We start from the raw sequence: 21,672 nt of genomic DNA, 5'->3' as shown, positions 1-21,672 counted from the left end.
TTCTTGTTTTGAGTTGGGTCTGCAACACTGGCAGACAGTGCTTAAAAACTCACAAATGTCCTTCTCGCTGCATCCGGGCCCCTGATCTAAGCATTCCTATGGGCCATTTCTCCCCTTAACAGCAGGATTATATTTACCAGCCTTGGCAATTCTCAAAAGCTTGCAGGAAAAAAAAAATGCACGTTGTCAATTAACTTCATTAAGGAGGAAGACCCTTTTCCAAGAAGGGACTGGAAGGGAGGGGCTGGGGCGTTACCACCTTCTCTAGAATAGCGGAAACCCTGTATTCCCACCCTGCTGCTTCTGCTGTTGCCCTCTGAGCTCCAGAACTGCCCAAAGCCCAAGAGGAGAGGCAGGTGAAATACTGGGAGGGGCTGCACAGGGCACCAAGCAGACACAGGGCTCTCTCTGGGGACCTGCTTATAAGCTGCCTCCCACGTGAAATTTGTCCCTTCACCTCCCAATCCTTCTCCCATATTTTGATTTGAGTCAAAATCCAGCTGGGGTCAAGGGTGGCCGAGTGAGGGGAGAGAACATGAAAAGGTACAGTACCTGGTTTCCCATTCTGATCGGGGGCCGGGGGCCGCCTGCATATCGCGGTGACATAAAAGGCTGCAATTACAGGGCATTCGTTCAATGACAGCCTGCAGTACTGCCCAGTGACAAACACAAACGCGCTCCACTTCACAAAGTCCAGTTTTGTTACAACTAGTGATCTTTTAAACTCTCTTCCTCCCAGTGGCCTCTTCCCTCCGGGGAAGGGAGTGATAGATGCATACAAAGAATGTGATTCCCACAACTGTTGACGGAGATGCCGGGCATCTAGGTGGGGACTTGGTGCCGGGCAGCGGCTGGGACTTGGTACAGGTCACAAAGGGAGAGCTACATCCATGTAGGTCAAAGGGGGAGACCCCTGCTCCTGGTAAGGGCAGGTGAAGAATCGGAAACAGGACTCATACAGAAAATTTTCAAGTGTGCAGACAAAGCTGGACACGAGCTCACACACACGCACACACACGGAAACTGCCGACAAAAGGGTGGGGGAGGGGAGCCAGGGTTTGGGGGTGGGGAAGAGGGTACACAATGAAAACAGTGAGGGGACAGCGGGCGCCCTAACGTAATGCAGGGGAATGGGGAAGAAAGCTTTCTCAGCAGCAAGAGTGCACAAAGAAAAGGCCAGGGATGCAGCTTCGGTTACGAACAATGGTTAACCAAACTCAAAAACCAAACCAAAAGTGAGAGAGGAAAAAACAAAAACGCAAAGGCCGCTGGCAAGGTCACAGAAATAGTTTTCCTTTTCTTTCGGTTTCATATCCAAGGGGTGTGTGATGTCCAAGGAATGAAGACTATCTTTAGGAGAAAAAAGATGTATTGGGGGGGGGATCTCCTTGGTCAATAAAGCCTCGAAGCCAATGGCTAGAGCACATTTTGATTTTTGTTTTTCCTCTGCTGGCTCTGTCCTCCTGGTGCCCCACGCCCCCCGGCGGGCGGGCGAGCCACAGTGCGTTTACCTGACTGTGGGGTCCCATCATGCTGCTGGGATTGTGAGGTGGAGGCTGTGCGTGCGGCGAGGGCTGTGACCCCGGAGGACCCTGTGAGGCCAGACAGTAGAGGCAGGTTATAGATCACAGCACATGGAGAAGCGCAGGAGAAGCTTAAAAGAACAAAAATTAAACCAAAACGAAGGGTGGGCGGCGGGCGTGCGGGCGGCGGGCTCAGGTTGGCAGGGAGGTGCGAGCTGCTGCTTGGGTCGCCGGCTCAACGGTGTACAATGGAGGGGGGCGGGAGGGAGAGAAGCTGATAAACACATTCACAGGGGATTTACAAGCACGACAAATAAAATCAAGCTCCTTTGTAGAAGCACGCAGGAGCAGGCTGGCACAGTCTGCCATCGCAGCAGAGTTTGCCATGTTAAATACACTGGTTGAGCCAGGCTCAGGGCACGCAGTGATCACAGAAACCGGAGCCACCCTGCAGAGCGGCCAGGCACCACTTCTGGGGATGCAGGAGCCGGGAGACCTGCCTTTGCGGAGTGCCGGGTCTAGGTGGATGAAGACAGGTCACGGGCCAAGACCCGGCAAGGACCCAGTGACCAGTCTACATTGAGGAGGGGCCCTGATGGATGAACAGGAACATACAGGAAGAGCAAGGTGGTTCCAGATTGAACACATGGGTAATGAGAGGAGATGGTCACCAAGCCCCAACTCAGCAAAGTTCATTAATACACCTTCACTCAAAATTGGCCTATGAATGGGGGTTGGTTCTCATTCGTATTTCTACCGATGAGGAAACTGAGACTCAAGGGATGAGGGCGCTTAGCCACACAACTGGAAGATGGCAGGGCCAGGAGGAGAATTCTGATGGGCCCAAGGCTCACCCTAAACCGTGCAGCCCAGGAGCAGAGGGACAGGGCTGGAGGCCCCTGATGGCTGGATGGGTGGGGGTGGTGCTGGGCTCTCCACTTCAGCCAGTGGCGAGCCACCCTGTCCCAAGCTGACTCCTGAAGCCCTTGACTCCCCACACAAGAAATGGGAGGATGAATCCACTTAAACCACGGGGCTGGTCAGACCATGGGCTGCCAACCCATTAGTGGGTGGTGAAATCAATTTAGTGGGTTGCAACCACTGTTTTTAAAAACCCAGAACAGAATAAAAATAGAATAGAAAAATAAAAGACAGCTTTCTGTTTCAAGGCAAATATTTTGCGTTAATCTCTACTTCATTTATTAATACGTGTGTGCGTACTGGGTCACTGTGTCAAATATATTTTCTACTGCAGGTCACAGTCAAAAGCATGAAAATCCCATTTCAAAAGCACTTTGCTGCCCACTGGGGACAACTGGAGCGGGGCCCTGGTGCTGGTGACGAGGAGCCCGCCCTAATTCACTCTTTCCACCTGGGATTGTGCTGCTACCCCTGGAAGCAGAGAAAAAATTCAAAACAAGCATGGAGGACAAGTGTGCTTACATGACTTCTTTGAGATAGCCAAGCAGGATGTTCTTCCAGTCTCCTCCCTCGAAGCCAGGCTGCGCAGCCTTCTGCCTGCTCAGGAAGCACAGCCCAGAGCCGGGAGCAGGCAGGAGGGTGGGCAGCAGCCGGCGGGCACAGAGACAGAGAGAGGTGTGCAGAGAAAGGCGAAGGGACAGGCCTGGAGTTTCTCAGCCAAGCGAGGAGCTGCACACTTCCGGAAAGCCCCGCGGAGCAGATGTTCCCCTACCTGCCACGCTACTAATTTCAACAAGTGTGTGTCTTTCTAGCGGCTGCCAGCAACGGCATGGTTTGTTACCATGAGCAATTTTCTTAATTAACAGACATTAATTAGCCATTTAGCAATTTTGCAAGCATTTGTTTAGCGGCTTTCCTAAACATGAATACCACTGTGATAATGGCACTGATTAGAGGGTCCCCTAATTAACAGTACAGGGAAGGAAAATTGAAATCACATAAATTAAAAAGGGAGGGGAAGTTAATGAAGGCGGGACATATTTGCACCTGCAAGTCTTTTGTACCATGAAACTTGGGTGCAATGTAAACAAAATAAGATAATTTGAAGCCAACCTCTAAAAAAAGGAAAATGAAAAGAACGGAGGAACAGAGTTCAAGGGTGAAGTCCAGTCTCCAAGAGGGGGCAAAAGGCCTCCTGTCGGGTCCTCCGCTCTTGGCAGGAAGGAGCGCCTCCTCCCTCCCAATCCTTCGCCGCCCTCCCTAGTAATGTGCATCGTCAGGGCGAGCAGCCTGGCTCGGGCAGGTCCCTCACACCTGTGCACCCTGTCAGCCAGAGGAGGTTAGGAACGGCTGACTTGCTGACTGATCAGGGGAAAAGTAAGTAAAAACACCCACGGGGGCCTGAGTCAACAGCAGTCTTTGCGAAGGGCCAACACTAAAACTCAAGTCTTCCATTCCAAGCTGCCTCTCGGCACTGCATTGCAGCTGCCTCAACCCCAAGGTTCACAGGGCAGGGATGGTGTGTGCACTTCACCTCTGTGCCTCCCTCAGAAGCTCCCTGCTGGACTCTGGTGACTGGGCCCTGATGAGTGGACATAGTACAAGGTGGCCTCAATGCAGCTGCCTCAAGACAAACAACGAGGAGTAATGAGGGAATGCAGCTGGTCAGAGAGACCCCAGCCCAGTCCCAGCAACTTCCTCGTCCTGCGGGGAGCTGTGGGGCGTGGGCTGGTAAGTCTAGAGAGGAGGCAGCAGCTCTGAAGTCTCCCCTCTGACTTGGAGCCGGGGTTTAGACACTGAGGACATGGGAACTCTGGCCCAGGTGAGCCAGTCATCCCACGAGAAAAACCCGCCGCAAGCTGGACACAGGCAAAGGTACAGACAGCTCAGCATTTACCTTCCCAGGGCACCAAGTTCCTCTCCCAGGCCCACTCAGCTGCCCAGGCTCTGCTAATGTGTCTCCTAGCACAACCCCAGCACCACCGGGAACTCTACAGGCCAGAGGCTTTTCCTTCACAGAGCCAGGAGCCCACCTTTCCCCATGGGTCACCACATCCTCCCAAATCTCCGTCCTCTGTGTGTCTGCTGTCTCCACTCAGCCTGGAACTCTCTGTCACTATTTGTGTCTGAGTTCTGTCCCTGAGACTGGATGCAGCAGAGAGGGAGGGCCCTGTACACTTGGTTCATTCTTAGGAGCAGAGAATGGGGCGCCACATCGAGGAAATGTTTGCTTCTGTAAAGATGACAACAGACCTGCTGCCCATCCCCATGAGGAGGAATGGCATCTACCATCCTATGTTTCATCACACCACAAAAAAGTGTTCTCCTCTTCCCAGTCTGCACTCTCAACAACAGACTTACACGTAGGCTTAGAAAAGACAAGACCTTTAGTCTTTTCGACTTGTTATCCACATAAGCAAAAGGTTATGTGGGAGGCAGACCAAAAAAATGGATCCTGTTTTAAGATTTTGACCTTTGTTGGGATGCTGGCTTTGCTTTTCTCTTCCCCAAACTCTGAACAGATCTGGCTGGCACCTGGAAGATGGAGAGGGCAGGAGTCTTAAAGCTGATAACATTGGTGAGTGTACCCACACCAGACAACAGTCCCCGCACACCCTGGTGGGGCCTTCCTGGCTTCTACTTGCTGAAAGCTTTGGAAGAACCCACAATAGGTCCATCTGGAAGCCTGCTTAGCCAGGATGAGCCTCTGGATCCAGATCCATTTAGACTGTCTCCCCACAACAGGCCTTGGAGGCTTTCCATCCTAGGTGCTGCCCCATCAACCCTCCCGATATGCCACAGAGGAGGCAGATGTGGGCAGACATCTGAGGTGCACAGAATATTAGGCTAGAGCAGGTTGGGGTTCCCATTAGACGCTTGGGGAAAACTACACCTGCCTGGCAGTCAACTGTTGGTGGCCCTCATAGATCCTCAGTTCTTCCAACGTCCTTCATTTATAAGGGAGAAGAGAGGCCCAGGACAGAGGGGTGACTTGTCCAAGGCCACAGAGAACTAGCTGATGGCTGAACCACACCTCCTAACTCCAGCTCGGGTCTCTCTTTATGATCTCATATCCCCATCCATCGTAGACAAAAAAATAGGATTTGGAAAGAACTAGGGTCAAATCCTGATTCTGCCACTGACTGCACTTCTCTCTCACCAGCCAAATGGGAACAATTATAGTAATGAAATGAAGCCGCACATGCCACATGGCGCAGGTGGCCTTCACCTGCATTAGTGCACATCACCCTCAACTCCTCGTGGGAAAAGCTATTAACTGCTTCATTTTATAGCCAAGAAACTGAGGCTCAGCAAGGTAAAGCCACTTGCCTAAGATGACAAAGCTACTAAGTGGTGGGTCCAGGCCCCCAAGTCTTGATTCTAGAGCCAGGGGGGTCTTGGCTGGTCCACCATTCTGTAAGCCCACTAACAGCACTCCTGGAGGCCGGAGGATCTGTGGGTGCATCCAGCCACTCAGACACATATATATCCTGGGTGCTGACCTCCCACGTATCTGGCCAGCCCATGTGGGGGTCACAGAAGTGCATTAGATTCATCTTGGCCCCAAAAGCTCCCAGGCTAGCCAGGCAGAAGGATGAGGACACAGTGACAAACAGGCTGGCATGTCAGTGTAAACTGCCATGGGCTCCAGAGAAGGCGAGAGGTAAACCAAGGCCCAGGGTGGCCACAGGATGGGAGCCGACGGGGGGCTGCGATGAGAGCCGGGGTCACCTGATGGGTCAGAACTCTTCCCTTCGTCCGTGCTGCCCCCATGAGATGAGGGCCAGGAGACCTACACCTAGGGGACACCCCAACTTGGGAAATCCCACCATGAATCTGGGAAATGAAGCAGGAGACCTGCCCACTGCCTGTCTGGGCCTCGTTCTGCCCCGGGCTGCCCCTTAATGGACTTGCCATTCTGCCTCAGACATTCCCGAGATCTCTGACCCCGCTCTTCCTTATTCTTTTTCCTGCCATGATAGCATTGGGTGATGTTACATCCAGCAGCCTCCAAGAGCCACGTAGGCAGGGCCCTGGGAGGCCCTGCTGTGGGTGTGATGGAGGCAAACGCCAGCCCATTCCACTGAAACTCTGGGCCCTGGTGGTTTAGTGGAAGAGCCTTTGCCATCACTGACGTGGTGGGGAGCACAGTGTTCCCCCAGCACAACAGATCTGAGGTCTCTGCAGAAAAGCATCTCAGAACTGTCGACAGGACCCACCTATGGTGATGCTGTGGTTAAGTCCCTGCACTTCCCCTAGAGCCACCTGAGAGACACATCTGTGCCTGATGGGGAAAGCTTCGACATTACACGGACCTGGCATCCATCCCAGTCCCTCCAGGACATGCTGTGAGTCCAATTTCCCATGAGGAAAACAAGGGATATTCTACAAGTATTGCAGGGAGGTGGTACAGCTGACGGTTGCTAGGCAAAGGTCCCCAGTCTTGTGCTCCATAGCCACTCACTGCCCATTCACAGGGAAAGCAGGAGCTAGACCTACCCTGCAGGATCACCTGCCTCAGCCTATTGAAAGCCCACACCTCCTTCGTGAAGCATGAGCAACTCTACCCAGCCAGGTGCTCTCCAAACGTGAGGCATCCTCTTTGGACATCCTGCTTTATCTGTGGGTGCCGCGTGGGCTCCTCCAGGGCAGTGACATGGTTCCCACATGGATGTCCAGGGCAGGGCCAAAGCAGGGTGGTGAAGCTCAGCCAGCAGGCGGACCCCAAGCCATGGTCACCCAGTACTGGGTGGGTACATCTAACACCTTTGGTTTCAAGGAACCAGGACAAAGAAACATTAATAACAACAGGGTGTTCAGGTTGGTCCTCTAAGCGAAAGACTCTTGGGAGTAAGGAAGGACAGTGCCTTAAAATTAAAAAAAAAAAATCTATATTTGGGGGGGAAGAAAGGAATAACAGCTATGTGCTAAGTTTAATATTTCCAAAACTCACTGCTCCTTCACCAAATGCCACCCTACGCTCCCCAAAGCTGCCTTCAGCCTGCCTAGAAACCAGACTCTCAGAGAAACAGAGCTGAGTCCCAGGTTTTCTGGGTGCAGAGGTGGGCCTGAGAGAGCATGAACAAGGACCAGCTGTGCACTTGGCTGCAAAAGCCCACGGCACCAGGGCTGGAGCCCTGCCTGGTATCGCCAGGCCTGGGGAGGCTCGTCTGTAAGGCAGCGAGGAGTCCAGATGACATACTCCTTATAGGAGAGCCTGAGAGCGCTCTGTGAACGGCTGAATGCTCCGTCACTACCATCTCGGCCAAATCTGCCTTTAGTAAGAAGGCCTTTGGGGTAAGGGGACTTGAAGTTTTGGGTTGCTAAGAGACAGAATGTTCCACACACCCTCCCAGCCCACCCGACTCCTGGGGACACTGGCCACTGGTCTGGCAAAGCTGCAGGGGTGAGTTTCATCGACTGGCAGTGGGAGATGGACGACTTGCATTACTGGTGGCCTGTGTAATCCGCCTGTTGGGCGTGTCACTGTAATTGAGTGAATATAAAATTACATTAATTATACACATGGTAACAGGCATGCAACAGACAATCCAATTTGCTCCTTGGACATGAATGCTGACGGAAAACGCCATAAGCCCATTCTGGGGAGAGGGCCAAGGTGTGCCCACGTGCCACTGACACCCCACATCCATCAACGCTGTCTGCCTCCACCCACAGCTCCCTGCAGCAGGAGGCTGACCACCTAGGGGGATGAGGGAAGGAGGCAGAGCTTTAAACTCCCCCTCCCTTTGACATGCAGCTCATCCCAGAAAAAGTTATTTCTTCACTTTGACCCCGGGAGCGAACTTGGCAGTGGCTTGAACAGTTGCCTTCCTCTCCTGCCTCTGTCTGTCCCCTCCAGGAGAGGCATCCTTCAGTGCGCGAACGTGAGCAGGACAGGCTGGAGATGGAGCTGAAATCACCAACTCGGTCAGGGGTAGAGTGGACTGAGCTGGGCCACACCCAACAGTGGAGCTAGCGCCAGGGCAGCCCGGCCCTGAGAGCCCACGTCAGGGGCTGCCAGCTGCCTAGGAGAGGAGCCCTCAGCCATCATGACCCACGTGGGCACCAGACAAGACAAGTGGGTCTGGCAAGTGGCATGGAGGAAGCAGGACAGTATGCAATGCGTCCTCCTTGGGGTCACCTCTGGGTAACGGCAGGAATCCTGACAGCCACCAGGGCCTACTCTGTGCAAAGGTCAGTGAAAGACTCACTGATTTCCATGTGAACAAAGGCCCCAGCTGACCTCCCCTCACCTCTCCGAGGAGCCAGGACAGTGCTGGGCAGGCGGTGAGGGCAAGAGGTCCTCGCACTTGCAAATCTGGCTTCCCCGGACAGGCTGCCAAGACACCCACAGGAGGCTCCCAGAGAATGTTTTACTCAAGAGGTCCCAAGGAGACAGAGACGCAGAATAAGCAGGCGACACGTTTTCAAAACAAAGGGAGGAAACATGGCAAATGAAAGTACAGGCAGCATCCAAAACCTAATGCAGCGCCTCCCACCCCACGCTGCCCCCAGCCTCTCCCGCAGCCCCACATGCAGACGGGGAGGCTGAGCCCCAGGGACATGGGCTCACCCGTCCCAGGTCCAGCCTCGGCACCCTGCACCACCCCTGGAGTGGAGGCTGGTGTCAGCCGCTACATGAGGACCCCCAGCACACGGCCACCATCCCAAGCTCCGGGAAAAGTTGGCCAACTATGGCTCAGGGCCAAATCTGGCCTGTCACCTGTTTTTGCAAATAAAGTTTTATCAGAACACAGCCACGCTCATTTGTGCACCATCCACGGCTGCTTTCATGCTATATTGGCAGAGTTGAGTAGTTGTGACAGAGACCAGATGGCCCACAAGCCTGAACTATTTACTATCTGGCCCTTCACAGAAAAAGTTTGCTGGCCCTTGAGCTTAGTAATGGTTTTCAAGAGTGAAGAGGGGGAAACTGGGGTCTTCTTAAATTCTCAAAGAAAAACAAAACAGTGCTGTATCTACTTTGATTTTAACCTCGCATCTAATAAGATAAATGAAGCAAAAATTAACCCCATTTTACAAAGGAGGACTGAAGTCTTCTACAGTATTATTTATCAGAGCCAGGATTTTTCCCACTGAGGACACACAGGGGTCAGCAAACCTGAGTCCTGGTTCCCCTACCAACATGCCATGTGACCAATCCCGGAGCCCCAGTTTTCTGGGCCACCGGTCTTAAACAAAATGATCTTTCATTATTATAATACAATAACCAGCATTCATGTCCAGCTGGCCAGTCCCAGAGTATCTCCTTGCGAACTATCTTCCCCAGTTTTATTCCTGCCACAACGCTGGGGAACGCACTCCTTCCTCCCTTACCAGCACAAAATATTCTGGGGACTTGATTCCAACCCTTAGTTCGTTTATCAGGTTCGTGCTGTTTGACCCTCTCCTATGCAGTGAACTCAGAGGACTTCTCTAGGGCTCCTCCTGAGAGGAAAGGGCTCTACCTTAAATGGGTGCACTTGGGGTGGGGTTGGGGTTAGGAGAGGCGACTTTGCCTTCAGCCACTAAATGCTTAGGGCCTCCCTGATGAAGATTCTTTGTATGTGCCTGTGTCCACAGAAATCAGGACTCTTTTCAGGGACACAGGAAAAAGCATTAACACCCAAAACGTATGGGCAGAATGCACATCCACCTGGTAGCGCAACCCAGCCACTAGGTCCCACCACCCTAGGCCAAGTGTGTGCTAAGTGCTGGAGACACACATATAAGCAGTATTCTAGCCCCCTGGGAAAGTCCCAGGCTGTGTGCAGAAACCAAGGTGTAACTACCACAGCTGCACTCCAGAGGCAGGTGCCAGGTGCACTCAGGAGTGAGGGGGCAGTGATTACAGAACAATCATGTTTAGTAGGCAGGACGTGGAAGAATGAACAGGCATTCTCCGGCAGAGCAGAAATAGAAGGGGCTTCTGCGCATCTGTGTGGCAGAGGCAGGAGTGGGCATGGTGCTCGGAGGGCCTTATGCACAAGACGGTGACCCTGAGGCTGGGATCTCCGGGCTGAGGAGTGGGGTCATTAACATTTGGGAGCTCATGCAAGGGAGTGGCAATCAGATCTATGTCTTGGGAATCGTTCCAAAGATGCTTCTATGCCCTCCCTTAAGTTAGAAATGAAGACTTGTGGCCACTGGAAAACAGTGCGTTCATAGCTGCCCGGATGCTAATTCCCATCTCTTGCTGACTACACGTGGAGGGAGTATATCCCTGCTCTCCCACTAAGCCCTACTCCAGCCCTGAACAACCAGCCCTCTTTAACGCTGGAAAGGAGATGGGAACCCAATGACCCGGGTGAGGGTTTCTGATACCCAGCCCCAGCCATGGGAGTTTCTAACCAGCATCCAGATAGCACACCCTCTCCCTCCCCTACGTCTCCTCATTGCAGTAGAGACCGGCTCTACGGGTAAGCGGGAGAGACACACTCAAGATCCAGAACCACGCCAATCCCTTGGAACACAGGGAGGACACCTACCTTGCCAAGAGAATCAAATGCCCCTTCCCCCAACAAAAGATTGCCTTTTTGCTCTGAAAATGGATAGTGCGGCAAAGAAGCATCCTGTTCCTGCCCGCCAGCCTCCACACCACCCCTCACCGACGTTCAGGCTCTGCTGTTAATCACAGCAGCACAGAGAAGGCGAGGTGCATGTTAAAAAGGCACTGCCTGGTCCACCCAGAGAATTCCTGCTCTACTTTAAGCTCTCCAGACACATGTGCTCACACAGCCTTCCTGCCCTACCCCTTTATGTCCCCCAAGTAAAGATACAGCGTATCAATTAGGAAGGGGAGATGCAGGGCTGTGGAAGCTACAGATCAGAAAGCCAGGATTCACCCCCAATTGTCCACCGAGCAGAGGAGGGCTGAGGAGGGAACAGGAAAGTTGGCGAAGATTCTCCCTTTAGTTTTGAGGCTTCCTGGGTGACTGGGTGGTTTCTCGTGCCTCTTCCTTCCTGAGAAGTCTGGGGAATGGCCCAAGATCTTGTCTTCCTTCCTCCACTAAGAAGCAATAGGATGGGGTGAGGGAAAGGAGGAGAACACTGAGGAGAAACGGGTTTTGGAAACCTGCTCACAGTCACCCAGGCAGTGAGGTTCGAAACCTGGTGCATCTCAGCGGAAACACCATGGGCACCCGCGTGTGGGTGCTGCTGGAAGAGCCCCAGGTTTGTGAGCCAGGAGCATGGTCTGCAGTCCCCTCTCAAGCTCCCTAACTCGTCTGTGAAAAACAGGCCGCCCTGCCTCCCCCACAGAGAGCCGCAGACACCGAGAGTCAAGTACTTAGTTCGGTGCCAGGGGCCAGCCCTCACCACAGGGCAGCTGCTGATACGTAAAGCTGTGCTCAGGATCCCCCCCCCCTCATGGAATCTTTCAGGGAGCCCCCCTTCCTCTGACTAGGCCTTCCTATTACCCCAATGCCAGGGAGTGCCCCCCCCCACGTGTAACCCATCCTAATCTGAGCCAGTCTCAGGCTGGACGTGTGAACAAACCCCACCTGAAGCTGGGTGCGCTTCAGCAAACTCCACAGAAGCCACCTGGCCCTCAAAGCTGTCCATTAATTCTTCTGCCCCCAAAGCCCTCATGCCCCCAGAGGGTAGGGCCTGGGTTTCTGCACTTCCCACGTCCACTCCTTCTAATGCTGCTGCATTTTACAGATGCGCAGACTGAGGCCCAGGAAGGTAAAGGCACTGCCCCAGAACAGACCGCAAGACTCCACAAGCTCTTAGACCCTTTCCACAACTCCAGAGGAAATTTCTCAGGGTCAGCCTGTAATTAATCCAAGGAAGAAGCACTAAATCAGATCCACATTTTGGGTATACCTTTTTTGACCTTGAGGCAAGGATGGAACAAGACTCTGTCAAAGTCTTCTTGAATAAAAATGACCTGCGACTGACGAGCCTTCGAGAAGGGGAGGGGAGAATTCTGCGGTCTGCAGAAGAGCCATGCAGACTTGCTGGAGGGGCAGGGCTGGGTCTGAGAGGAAACGTCCTGGTCCCAGGGATCAACAGCTGGTCCAACAACAGGATGAGGGTAGCAGGGGCTAGATTACAAAGAACTCTGAGTGTCTCACCAAGAGCCTGGACTTTATTCTTTTAATGAAGGGACACCATTGATAGGAAGACCACTTGGTAGAGGGGATAAGCCACCCAACTGCCCTGCTGTGAGCCCAGGCTGGAGTCCACCTGCCCCCACCACCCCAATCAGTAAGAGCTGGGGCCAGGGCGGCCTTGCCTCCCAGTCCTGGGTAGAGAGCTACCCCCTCCTGGATGTGCACTGAAGGAACAGATGACTTGACGCCAGCCCCTGGAAAGGAGCCATTGTGCAGATATCGGATCTGCCTTTCATTTCAAATACATTCTCAAACTCAGAGCTGGTGAAGCAGGTGGAGCTGTTCCTGTTTTACAGGTGGGGAAGCCGAAACTCCAGTGATACCCAGGTGAGACTCACTAGTGGCAGAACTCACGAATATGGCCGGCCCTCTGTATCTGCGGATACGGAGGCAGAATATACGTGGCCATTTTATAAAAGGGACTCGAGCATCCATGGATTTTGGTATCCGTGAAGGGTCCTGGAACCAAATCCCCATGGATATCGAGGGACCACAATATAGGCAAAGGCCCAGTCCCCTGGGTGGGAGAGCTAACACTAACTCTCAATACAGTGAGCTCATACTGATGAGCCTGGCAGAACAGAGTCAGAGGCTTCTGGACAGACAACCTGCTTCCTGGCCTCCACCTCCCTCATCAGCTTCTGTCAGTGGACCAGGGAACAAAGTGGCAGGGCCCAAGAGGGTAGCCAGGTGAGCAGGATTAAGTGACGCAAGACGTTTAAGGGCCAAATAAAACCCGGTGCTTAGCATGTCAGTCTAACTGAAGGGTTAAGCACTAAAAAGCCAATCAATCTCGAGACTACTGAGAACCTCTCCAACACATCACTGCCACCAAGGCACTGCCACTGCCTTCTGGAAAAAGGAGAGAACTCACAGGGGCCCTTGCTCTTGGTAGAGCTGGAAGACCCACCTCCACCCTGGCCTCTACCTCGCAGAAAAGAACAGCCTAGGACACACCTGACTGTGTCTGCAACACAGGATCCAGACTGTTTACCCAGATGCCAGGGAGGGACTCATGGGCATTATTTCACAGCATCCTCACAACCACCCCAAGAGACAGGGGGGCATCTTCACCCTCAACTGTCAGGTGAAGCAGCTGCAGTTCAGATAGTTTAATGGACTTTCTCAAGGCGACCCATGTGCCAACCTAAACTGCATGACCCCAGGGCCACCAGGAAGGATGGAGTGCCTTCGGAGAGGGTAAGGGAGGGATGGGACACACAGGGGGCACACGGAGCTCTAGGAGCCCAGCCACTGGCCTTCTGACCATTGGTCAACATGGATCCTGGAGCCAATCATGTTTCCACAGCAGTAATAAACCATCACTGAACATGAGGCTATGTTTACAGGTATAGTCAGACCTCACTAGCGCTCCAAAAAGGAGGCACCACGATTTGCTGAATGACTATTCCTCAGCACAGTATAGATACCAGTGCTCAGAGGGGTCTGGTAACCTGTCCAGAACACGGCACCAGGAGTGACAGTGGGCTGTCTTGCTCCAAAGGCTCTGGTCATGGCCGCTAGGCGTTGTGATGACCCTCTTCAGAGGTGATCTTCTTCGGAGGCCTCTCCCACAGCTGAGTGGTCTCTCGCACCACCCTGCACTGCACACGTGGCTGAAGTCACGTCCGGCAGGTTGGGGAATTCCTTGGGGAGCCCAGCCCCCAGCATGGAGCTGACACTTTGCGAAGGCTGTGGTCCCACCTATGCTCTTACCAAGCCTAACCCCACCCTTTTGGTCTTAGCAAGAGACAGGGGCTTTTTGGACTACAAATTCACAGAGCCACTGGTAGGCCTGGCCCAAAGGCTTCATTGATTCCAAGGCCTTCATCTGGGGGAAGGAGCTTGTCAGGAAAAGTTTGGCTGGGGAGTTAATCTAGGCGGAAAAAGGACATGAACCCAAAACCCACACTGTGGGTCTCTGGCCGTGTCCCCAGCTTTTAAAACAAAATCTCAACGAGATGTGGGAAATACCCTCTGCCCTGCATCTAGTCCAGACTTCTCAAAGGACAGTGTCCCCTCAGGGCAGCATGATCATATTCAGGGAGCCTGTCTCAATCCATGTAATGCCAAGGCCCGTTATTACAGGATCCCGCTGGAATTCCCTTCTTCAAACCTCTTCTGCTACAAGGGCTGAGGAATTTGAACTTTTTTTTTAAATGAAAAAAAATCTCAGCATGATTTGCAGAAAAGGGGGCAGGGGCAGAGGAGGGTCTAACCCTCTTAGCCAACTATGAAGAGACAAAACGAAAACACTGGGGCGCCCCCCCCCATGAGAGGCAGGAAGATCTGCTGGGGGACAGTCAGCCAGGTGCTGGGAGAGCCCACATCCCAGCAGGGCAGCTCTCCAGCACAGGGGGAGAAATTCAACTCGAAGAGAAACCCAGGTCCAAAGGGGAAAAGGATAAACCAGCCCAAGATCTTAATAAACCAGAGATGAAGGTGCTGCTGACATCAACCCCTAAGCATCAGATCCATAAAAGTCAGAGATTCCAGGAGTCAGTTCAGAGCTAAAGAGAAGGGGCTTGGAGAGGGCGACACAGTCATTGGGGTCTCCCGGGGCAGGAAGAGCAGCTGGGCACAGTCCTGGCTTCCTGTGTCCCAGGGTCCTTCCAGAGCCACTCCCCTTCCTCTCCACGGAGAGGGATCAGAGCCAGGATGGGTCTGGCGCAGTGGGACAGGCAGCGGGCTGGCTGCAGCCCGCAGACTCCCGGGTGTGGGGCTGGCTCCGCGACAGGGGGCGGTCGAGGCCCGCAGAGCCCCCGGGTGCTTTGTTACTGAGCAAACCTCCCAGGCGCTGACTGCTGATGCATAGCTAACAGGGCGGCAGACATTGATTTATGTTCAACTTTCCATTTCATCAGCGAGAGTTACAGCGCGACATGTGGAGTTCACGTTTTGGGGAGGGGGAGGTGGCTCAAGTGTGCAGACACCAACATGCCCACGCGTGCACACATGCTGGTCAAGGCCGTAACTTTTTTTTTTCTTTTTAGGAGGGAGGGCGAGGGGGTGAGGCAGCCTGGCACGTCAGGAATAACCTTTTGTCCACTGTTGCTAGGAGCCCCGGGCCGGTCATCTGCCGCTGGGCAGACATTAGGCACTAGGCTGGATGCGGGCAGGGCAGGAGCACAGCCTGACCTTTGTGGAGGTGGTGTTCGCAAGAAAGAAAGGCTGTTTTCCTCTCTTTCCTGCCCTGGCCTTTCTGCACAGGCCAGGTGAATGTGGAGGGGAGGTCTGCATGTGGGCCAGGTGAATGCAGAGGGGAGGTCCAAGACAGGGAGGGGAGGAACAGTCCAGTCCACAGCACTTCCGAGTGGCAGGGGTTTATAAAGCCCTCTTGGGCAGCGCTCTCTAGAGCAATGAGCAAACTAAGGCCCAGAGAGGGGAGGATGGCTTGCCAAGGACACACAGCAGTTTGGAAGCAGGGCTGGACTCAAACCAGAGTGTCCAGAGGTCTTCAGGCTTAAAGGCTGCTCCTGGCTTCATCTCAGTAACTAGAGGAGGGGAGGGGCTGCTGCTGCGTGAGCCAAGCCGGCTTGGAACAGGTGGGGGCTGGGGTTGGAGAACAACAGTGGCTCCCCACCTCCAACCGTGGCCCAGGGCCCAGCAGTTGGGGTGCCCCGCCTCCTCTCTAATCCTTCTCAGCAGGGGTGACCCTGCCTTCTGTCAGTCTGGAGGCAGACAGCAGGGCGAGGGGTGGGGAGGAGGGGGCACTTCTGTCCCCTGGAGGACTGGCATGCTCACCCCTGACACAGCACCTCTGTCCTTTCCCACAGACCAGTGCATCTATGGACCCCTTCAGCCCACAGGGAAGAAGCAGACAGGGCAAGGGGATGGGGTGGAGAGCAGTCCCAGGAAGGGCAGGGAATCTGCTCCCCAGCTCACAGGGGTATCATGATGAGGATCCGGGTCCCACCGCCCCGCCCAGGTCTCTTTTCCTTAAGCAACTCTCTGGCCAACTTGAGCCTCAGTTTTCTCAACCAGACAGAGGGAATACTATCAGCCCTCAGGCCTACCTAATGGGCAAATGAGATCACAGAGTCGGGGGCGCCTTCTCTAATTTGGAGAATGTTCCACTAGCAACTATGAGAGGGGTTCGGCAGTTCCACTTTAGGGTTTGTGAGCATGGATGGGAGGCCAGGAAGGGCTAGGATGGGCCGCCATGGGACCACATGCGGCCCCCTCCCCTGGGGAAGGAAGGAGGGTAGGAGGCACCTCAGACTCAGCAAGAGGTTGACTCTCACCCCCACACCTGCCTCCTGTTTTCCCACCACAGCCCTGACCTCAGTCCAATGCAGGCCAGAAGCCAAGGCCTCCTCAGCTCTGCTTCTCCCTCAACTCCTCCAGCTCCACATTCAGCGAGGGGCCACCTGTTGAGGGCAGGGAGGCACCACAGCACTCAGTCACCCCTCCAGCTCAGGCCCTGGCTGCCTCCGGAGAGGACCACAGCCTGGGATCTACACTGGCCAGTCTGCCATGAACCCAACCCCTCCAGGCCACATGTGCTCTTCCTAGGACCACGTCCCCTCCTCCCTTCTTAGGAACCTTCTGTGGCTTCCCTCTGCCAGTAAGTTCAAGTCCTTTGTGTGTCTATCTGAGCCTCCTGCCATCCCTTGCCCTTTCACATCCCTTTCACATCCACGCCCAGGCAGACCTACCCTCTCCTGCCCCACACCACCCCCACTGGCAACTGCCTCCTGCTCAGGCCTCAGCTCCCGTGTCAGCCCTTCGGGAAAGCCTCCCCAGACGGCTCCCAGGCCAGGCTAGCTGTACCCTTCGCCTGCTCCCATGGCACTGGCCCCTCCATGTAATCAGCCCTGGCTCCTCCACCAGGTAGTCTCTGTGAGCCCACTGAGGGCAGGGTCTGTGGCTGCCTCCACAGTCTGCAGTGCTCACCAAGGCTGGGTGACAGAGAGGTCACTGTGCCCTCAGAGACCATGTCCAGCCAATGAGCCAGGGGACGATCAACAAGCTCAGGCCAGGCCTCACAGGGTTTAGGCTCCAGCCTCAGATTCACCATCAAATGGGAATCCGGGCCCCCACCCTAGAAGCAGGCTTTGAAAACCACAAACACAAGGTGGTTTAATTCTTCCCAAGCCTCCCTCAGTCCTGGACTTGCCCTAGTCAGCACAGAAGAGTCTTTTCTGCTGCAGCAGCTTCCTGACAGGAGGAATGTCAGCTCACTCTGCCGCTGCCTGCTTCCCGCTGGAAAGGAAGCCCGGAAACGGAGAGCACTCGGCCCAGCTCTCAGGACCTGCCCGCCCGAGCTGCTGCCACTGGCATGTTCTCGTTTACTGGGCTTTGATCTTCCCTGGAAACACATCTTCCCACCCCAAGGCTCACAGTCCCCAAGGCTCTCTGCTGGGCATCTAGTCTCTTCTTGGTTACCACTAGTGCCAAGGAACTCACTACTTCATTGTTAAATGGGCAGGTGGTAGCAATGTCTCCCCTACAAAGACTCCAAGTAGCCTCCCTCTTCTTCTCTCTCAAGGATCTGTGATCTAAGGGCTGACCTCACAGAGGTAGGGCTGAGTATCTTCTATCTGGCAGAACTTCAGAGACCTGAAGTAAGTCATCAGAGCCCTCCTGCAGTTGCTTCTCTCCCAAAGAAACCCCAGCTATTTCTGAGGGAGATGAGCAGAGAAGTGTATCCTATAATCTCAATAGGAAAGGGCCAAGGTCGTGTGTATCTCTCTCTCTCTTATTTCTGGATCATTTCTTTGGTTCCTCTACATATCATTTGCTCTTTTCCTCTCTCCCCCAAAGACTGATGAGGAGGGTTCCCTGGGGCAGACCTCAACCTCCTTCCAAGGTGGATGGGCTTGGCCAGCAGGAACGAGGACTCACTGGAATGGGGGACATGTCAATCCCTAAGTGTACCCTACCATGGCGGAAAGTACCTGAGGATGTTCAGAGCAGGACGGGCTGAGCTTCTGGCAAAGGGAGCTAGGTCCCTCAGGGATGCCTCTTCCAGAAAAGGCACAGTCTTTTAGGCCTATGACCTCCACTAGCATTTGAATGGAAACACCGGCTACTTTTAAGAGACAGTGGCTAGAGTTTCTCTTTCTCCTTCCACTATTTCTCCTCTTTCTCATGTTCTCTATTCTCTCTTCTTCCTCTAGACAATCAGACATGTACCTACATCAGGATCTCTGACTGCTGCGGAAGAACATGAGGTTCAGGGACTACGTTTAGGGTCTGATTCCAGCCCTCAGCTGCTAACCCTGGGCAGGTCATTCCCCTTTCAGAGTTTCACTTTCCCAGTCAGCCATGCCTCCTCTGCAGAAATGCTATGGTCAAAGTGAAAGTAAGTTGCATGTCTAAAAACACTACATAACTGAAAACAATTATTGGAATTTAAAACTAAACAAGAACAAAAACAGCCTGTACCCAACAATGCTCCCTTCTCCATGACCCCTGCCCTCCCGCAATTCCCCAGCTCTGGACCTAGAAATCCTCATTGGACAGTGCCTCCCCTCAAACCACCTTAGGGCCAAGGAGCTGGGGACCCACCCAGACTAGTGGGCCTGGCCAAAGCCATGCTGACTTCGCCAGATGTGCAGCCCGACTGACTTAAGCTGCATGAAAAAAAAAAAATGGCACTGCTTGATTATGTAAAATCCATCTGGATCCAAAGTGAAAAATCCAAGTGGGAAGGGCACTCAGAGACCATCTGGTCCACTCTGCTTCGTCTACTGCTGAGGAAACTGGGGCCCAGAGATGGGGAGCAACTTGCCCAGGGTCACTCAGGGTCATGTGGCCAAGCAGGGGACCAGAACAGGTGGCCTCAGTTTCCAATCCTCCATGTCCTTCCCTACTCCACACCACCACTGCCAGACTTTCCTAGCTTGGTGAGAGTGCTGGATCTAGAGCTTGGGGGTTGGCTGGGCTCCACTCCTGGTAACATGAGCGACACAAACTCAGTTCAAACATTTCCTAGGTCCCCAGTGCTGCCATGTGCTGGGGACACCAATATTAAGGCAAGCTTATTACAAGGAACACACAGAATTACAATGTCTTTGCTAAGTTCTACCATGACCTAAAGAACCCCACAATATTCCCCAATAGTGAGAGATGGTCAGGTCCCAAACCACCTCCTTGCCAGCCCTCAACTTGATACCAAGCACATATTATGCCACAGGACCACAGGCACTGTCCACCTCAGAAATCCCAACAGCAAATAAAGAAGAGCGGACAAACAGAAGCTAACATGGGAACAGCCAAACCTTCTGGCCCCAGGAGCAGCCTCGCAGCTTGGCAGTCAGAGACCTGAGGAAGGGGGTCCCCTGTGTTGCTTTCTAAGGGGCTGGTATGGCGAGGGTGGCCAGCTGGTCCCTCCCACGCACCCTGGAGGCCCCAGCTAAATTTAGCACCAACTAGGGGTGAAGTCCTGACCTGAAAACCAGGCTGGCCACCTTGGGACGAGGTCTGGTCAAAGCTGGATCAGCCAACCCAGGCCGGCTCCTTGGTGCCAAGACCCTCTTGCAGCAGAGCTGACTGCCAAGCTGTGGCCAAGCAGGGGAAGATGTGCAATTGTTGGCAGTAGATAAAACCTTCGATATCATCTCTATTTCTCTTCTAATATAAGAGTGGCTGCCTGCATGATGAGTTTGGGGCAGGGCCAGCAATCAATAGCTAATATTCCTCTTATGAGTGGCCTGCTCCGGAAATGGGCAGCCACTACCTCCTTCCAGAGAGATACCCTTTCCTGCAGCAGTGACCCAGCCCAAACAGTTCAGCATCCCAACCAGGAAGGACCTCATCCGCCTTCACCTGACTGATGGAGAAACGATGCCCCTTGGCTTGGGGGGTGGGAGGTGGGGATGGGGGTCAGCCAAGAGGCTGGGGCACACAGCCCCCTACTCGATGTTTCAGAAAGCTCAATGGTTCACCGACTGGGGATCAGAGAAGACCTCAAGTCAAGAGGGTGGGTTGAAAAGTCACCTCTGTCTGATGGTAGCTGGTGGTGGCTAAATAAGGACAGGAATCAGTCTGGGCTCTCTGACCACACAGCCCTGAACGTCACAGGGGAGGGCCGAAGAAGTATGTCTGGAATTAGGCCTTAACCATGGACATTGTACCAAAGCAGGAAGCTGGGAGCTGCCCACATATCAGGCAGACCTCTCCTTGCTCCAGACTCAGGCTAAAATAGAAGTCAACGGCCTATTTTAAAAAATGCAGCTGGCTGTTATCCATCTACTCTTGCCATAGTGGCCTGTACTGGGTACCCAGATGCCAGTGAGCAGCCTCAACAGGATCCACACAAGTGGAGCCTGGTACCTGAGTGGGCTCTGTTCACTAAGCAGGGAAGCCACATCTGCACTGTGTGAAGGGCATCCATGGCACCATTGGTGAGGACATGTAAGCCTGGGAAAGAAGTCCTAACCAGACAGAACACCATGGGAAACACCACCAGCTGGGCGCAGAACACTCCTCTGCAGTGCCAGAAAGGCAGCCCTCTCAGACAGTATTCCCTTGGGTTTCCTCTCTGGGGGGAAAGGCAGAAGCCCGCCAGGCTCCTGTCTTTCTTGGGTCCACAGGTATCCAAGGATTTGAATGTCTTACTCTCTCTGAAGCCTGGCCCCTTTTCCCAATGCCTGTGGCCTTACCCCAAGCCACGCCCCAGGCAATGCTTGGTCTGGTCCAACCTGAAGCCTATATACTGATTTTTCAGGTTATACCCATTTCCATCCCTGGGACAAGGCCCCAGTTCGGAGAGTACGCTAGGAAAGCTTATAGACACATGTGTGGCCAACCAGTGCCCTGAACTTCCATCCCTAAATCCCTCTAACCGCCACCTTGGTGGGCAATCTGCAGTTTCTGTTTTGGGGGAACACCCAAGTTTCACTGATTCCCTTTCCTGTCTGGTAAGCAGCATTTCCTAACCCTCCTCTCCTTGGAGTTAACATCAACCAAAATGTGAAATCCTGCAAAGGAGAAGTGTCCTTGAGCTCATCTCCCACCCAGGAGGAAATCCCCAGGAGGTGTCTGCCCTGTTTTTGCTCAGGTACTTCCAGCGCCAGGGAGCCCCCGCCGCCTGCATCACCAATGGATGCACAGGGTGTGACATTCTGGCTGTCACCAAGCCAAAGTCTCCTCGGAATTCA

The 21,672-nt window shown here is 53.7% G+C and overlaps 1 protein-coding gene across 9 annotated transcripts in view; it reads right to left on the bottom strand.

Annotated features, from left to right (window-relative positions):
• SSBP3 (single stranded DNA binding protein 3) overlaps window positions 1-21,672 on the bottom strand; it is a 158,020-nt gene that overhangs the window by 25,000 nt on the left and 111,348 nt on the right. For 4 of the 9 annotated variants that reach the window (XM_072974386.1, XM_072974388.1, XM_072974390.1 and 1 more), the window contains 2 exons: window positions 1,512-1,592; window positions 553-612 (listed from right to left, as the gene is read on the bottom strand). The exons of 1 other annotated variant lie outside the window; for it this stretch is intronic. In XM_072974386.1, coding sequence (XP_072830487.1) covers window positions 553-612; window positions 1,512-1,592 — 141 coding nt within the window. The remainder of the gene's footprint in view (window positions 1-552; window positions 613-1,511; window positions 1,593-21,672) is intronic. 4 more of the 9 variants (XM_072974387.1, XM_072974392.1, XM_072974393.1 and 1 more) reach the window with 1 other exon arrangement.

This window comes from Vicugna pacos, chromosome 13 (assembly GCF_048564905.1).
Source record: "Vicugna pacos chromosome 13, VicPac4, whole genome shotgun sequence".
Classification (NCBI taxonomy): domain Eukaryota; kingdom Metazoa; phylum Chordata; class Mammalia; order Artiodactyla; family Camelidae; genus Vicugna; species Vicugna pacos.
The sequence above is the reverse complement of the archived record's forward strand: the minus strand, read 5'-3'. Positions and strand labels throughout refer to the sequence as shown.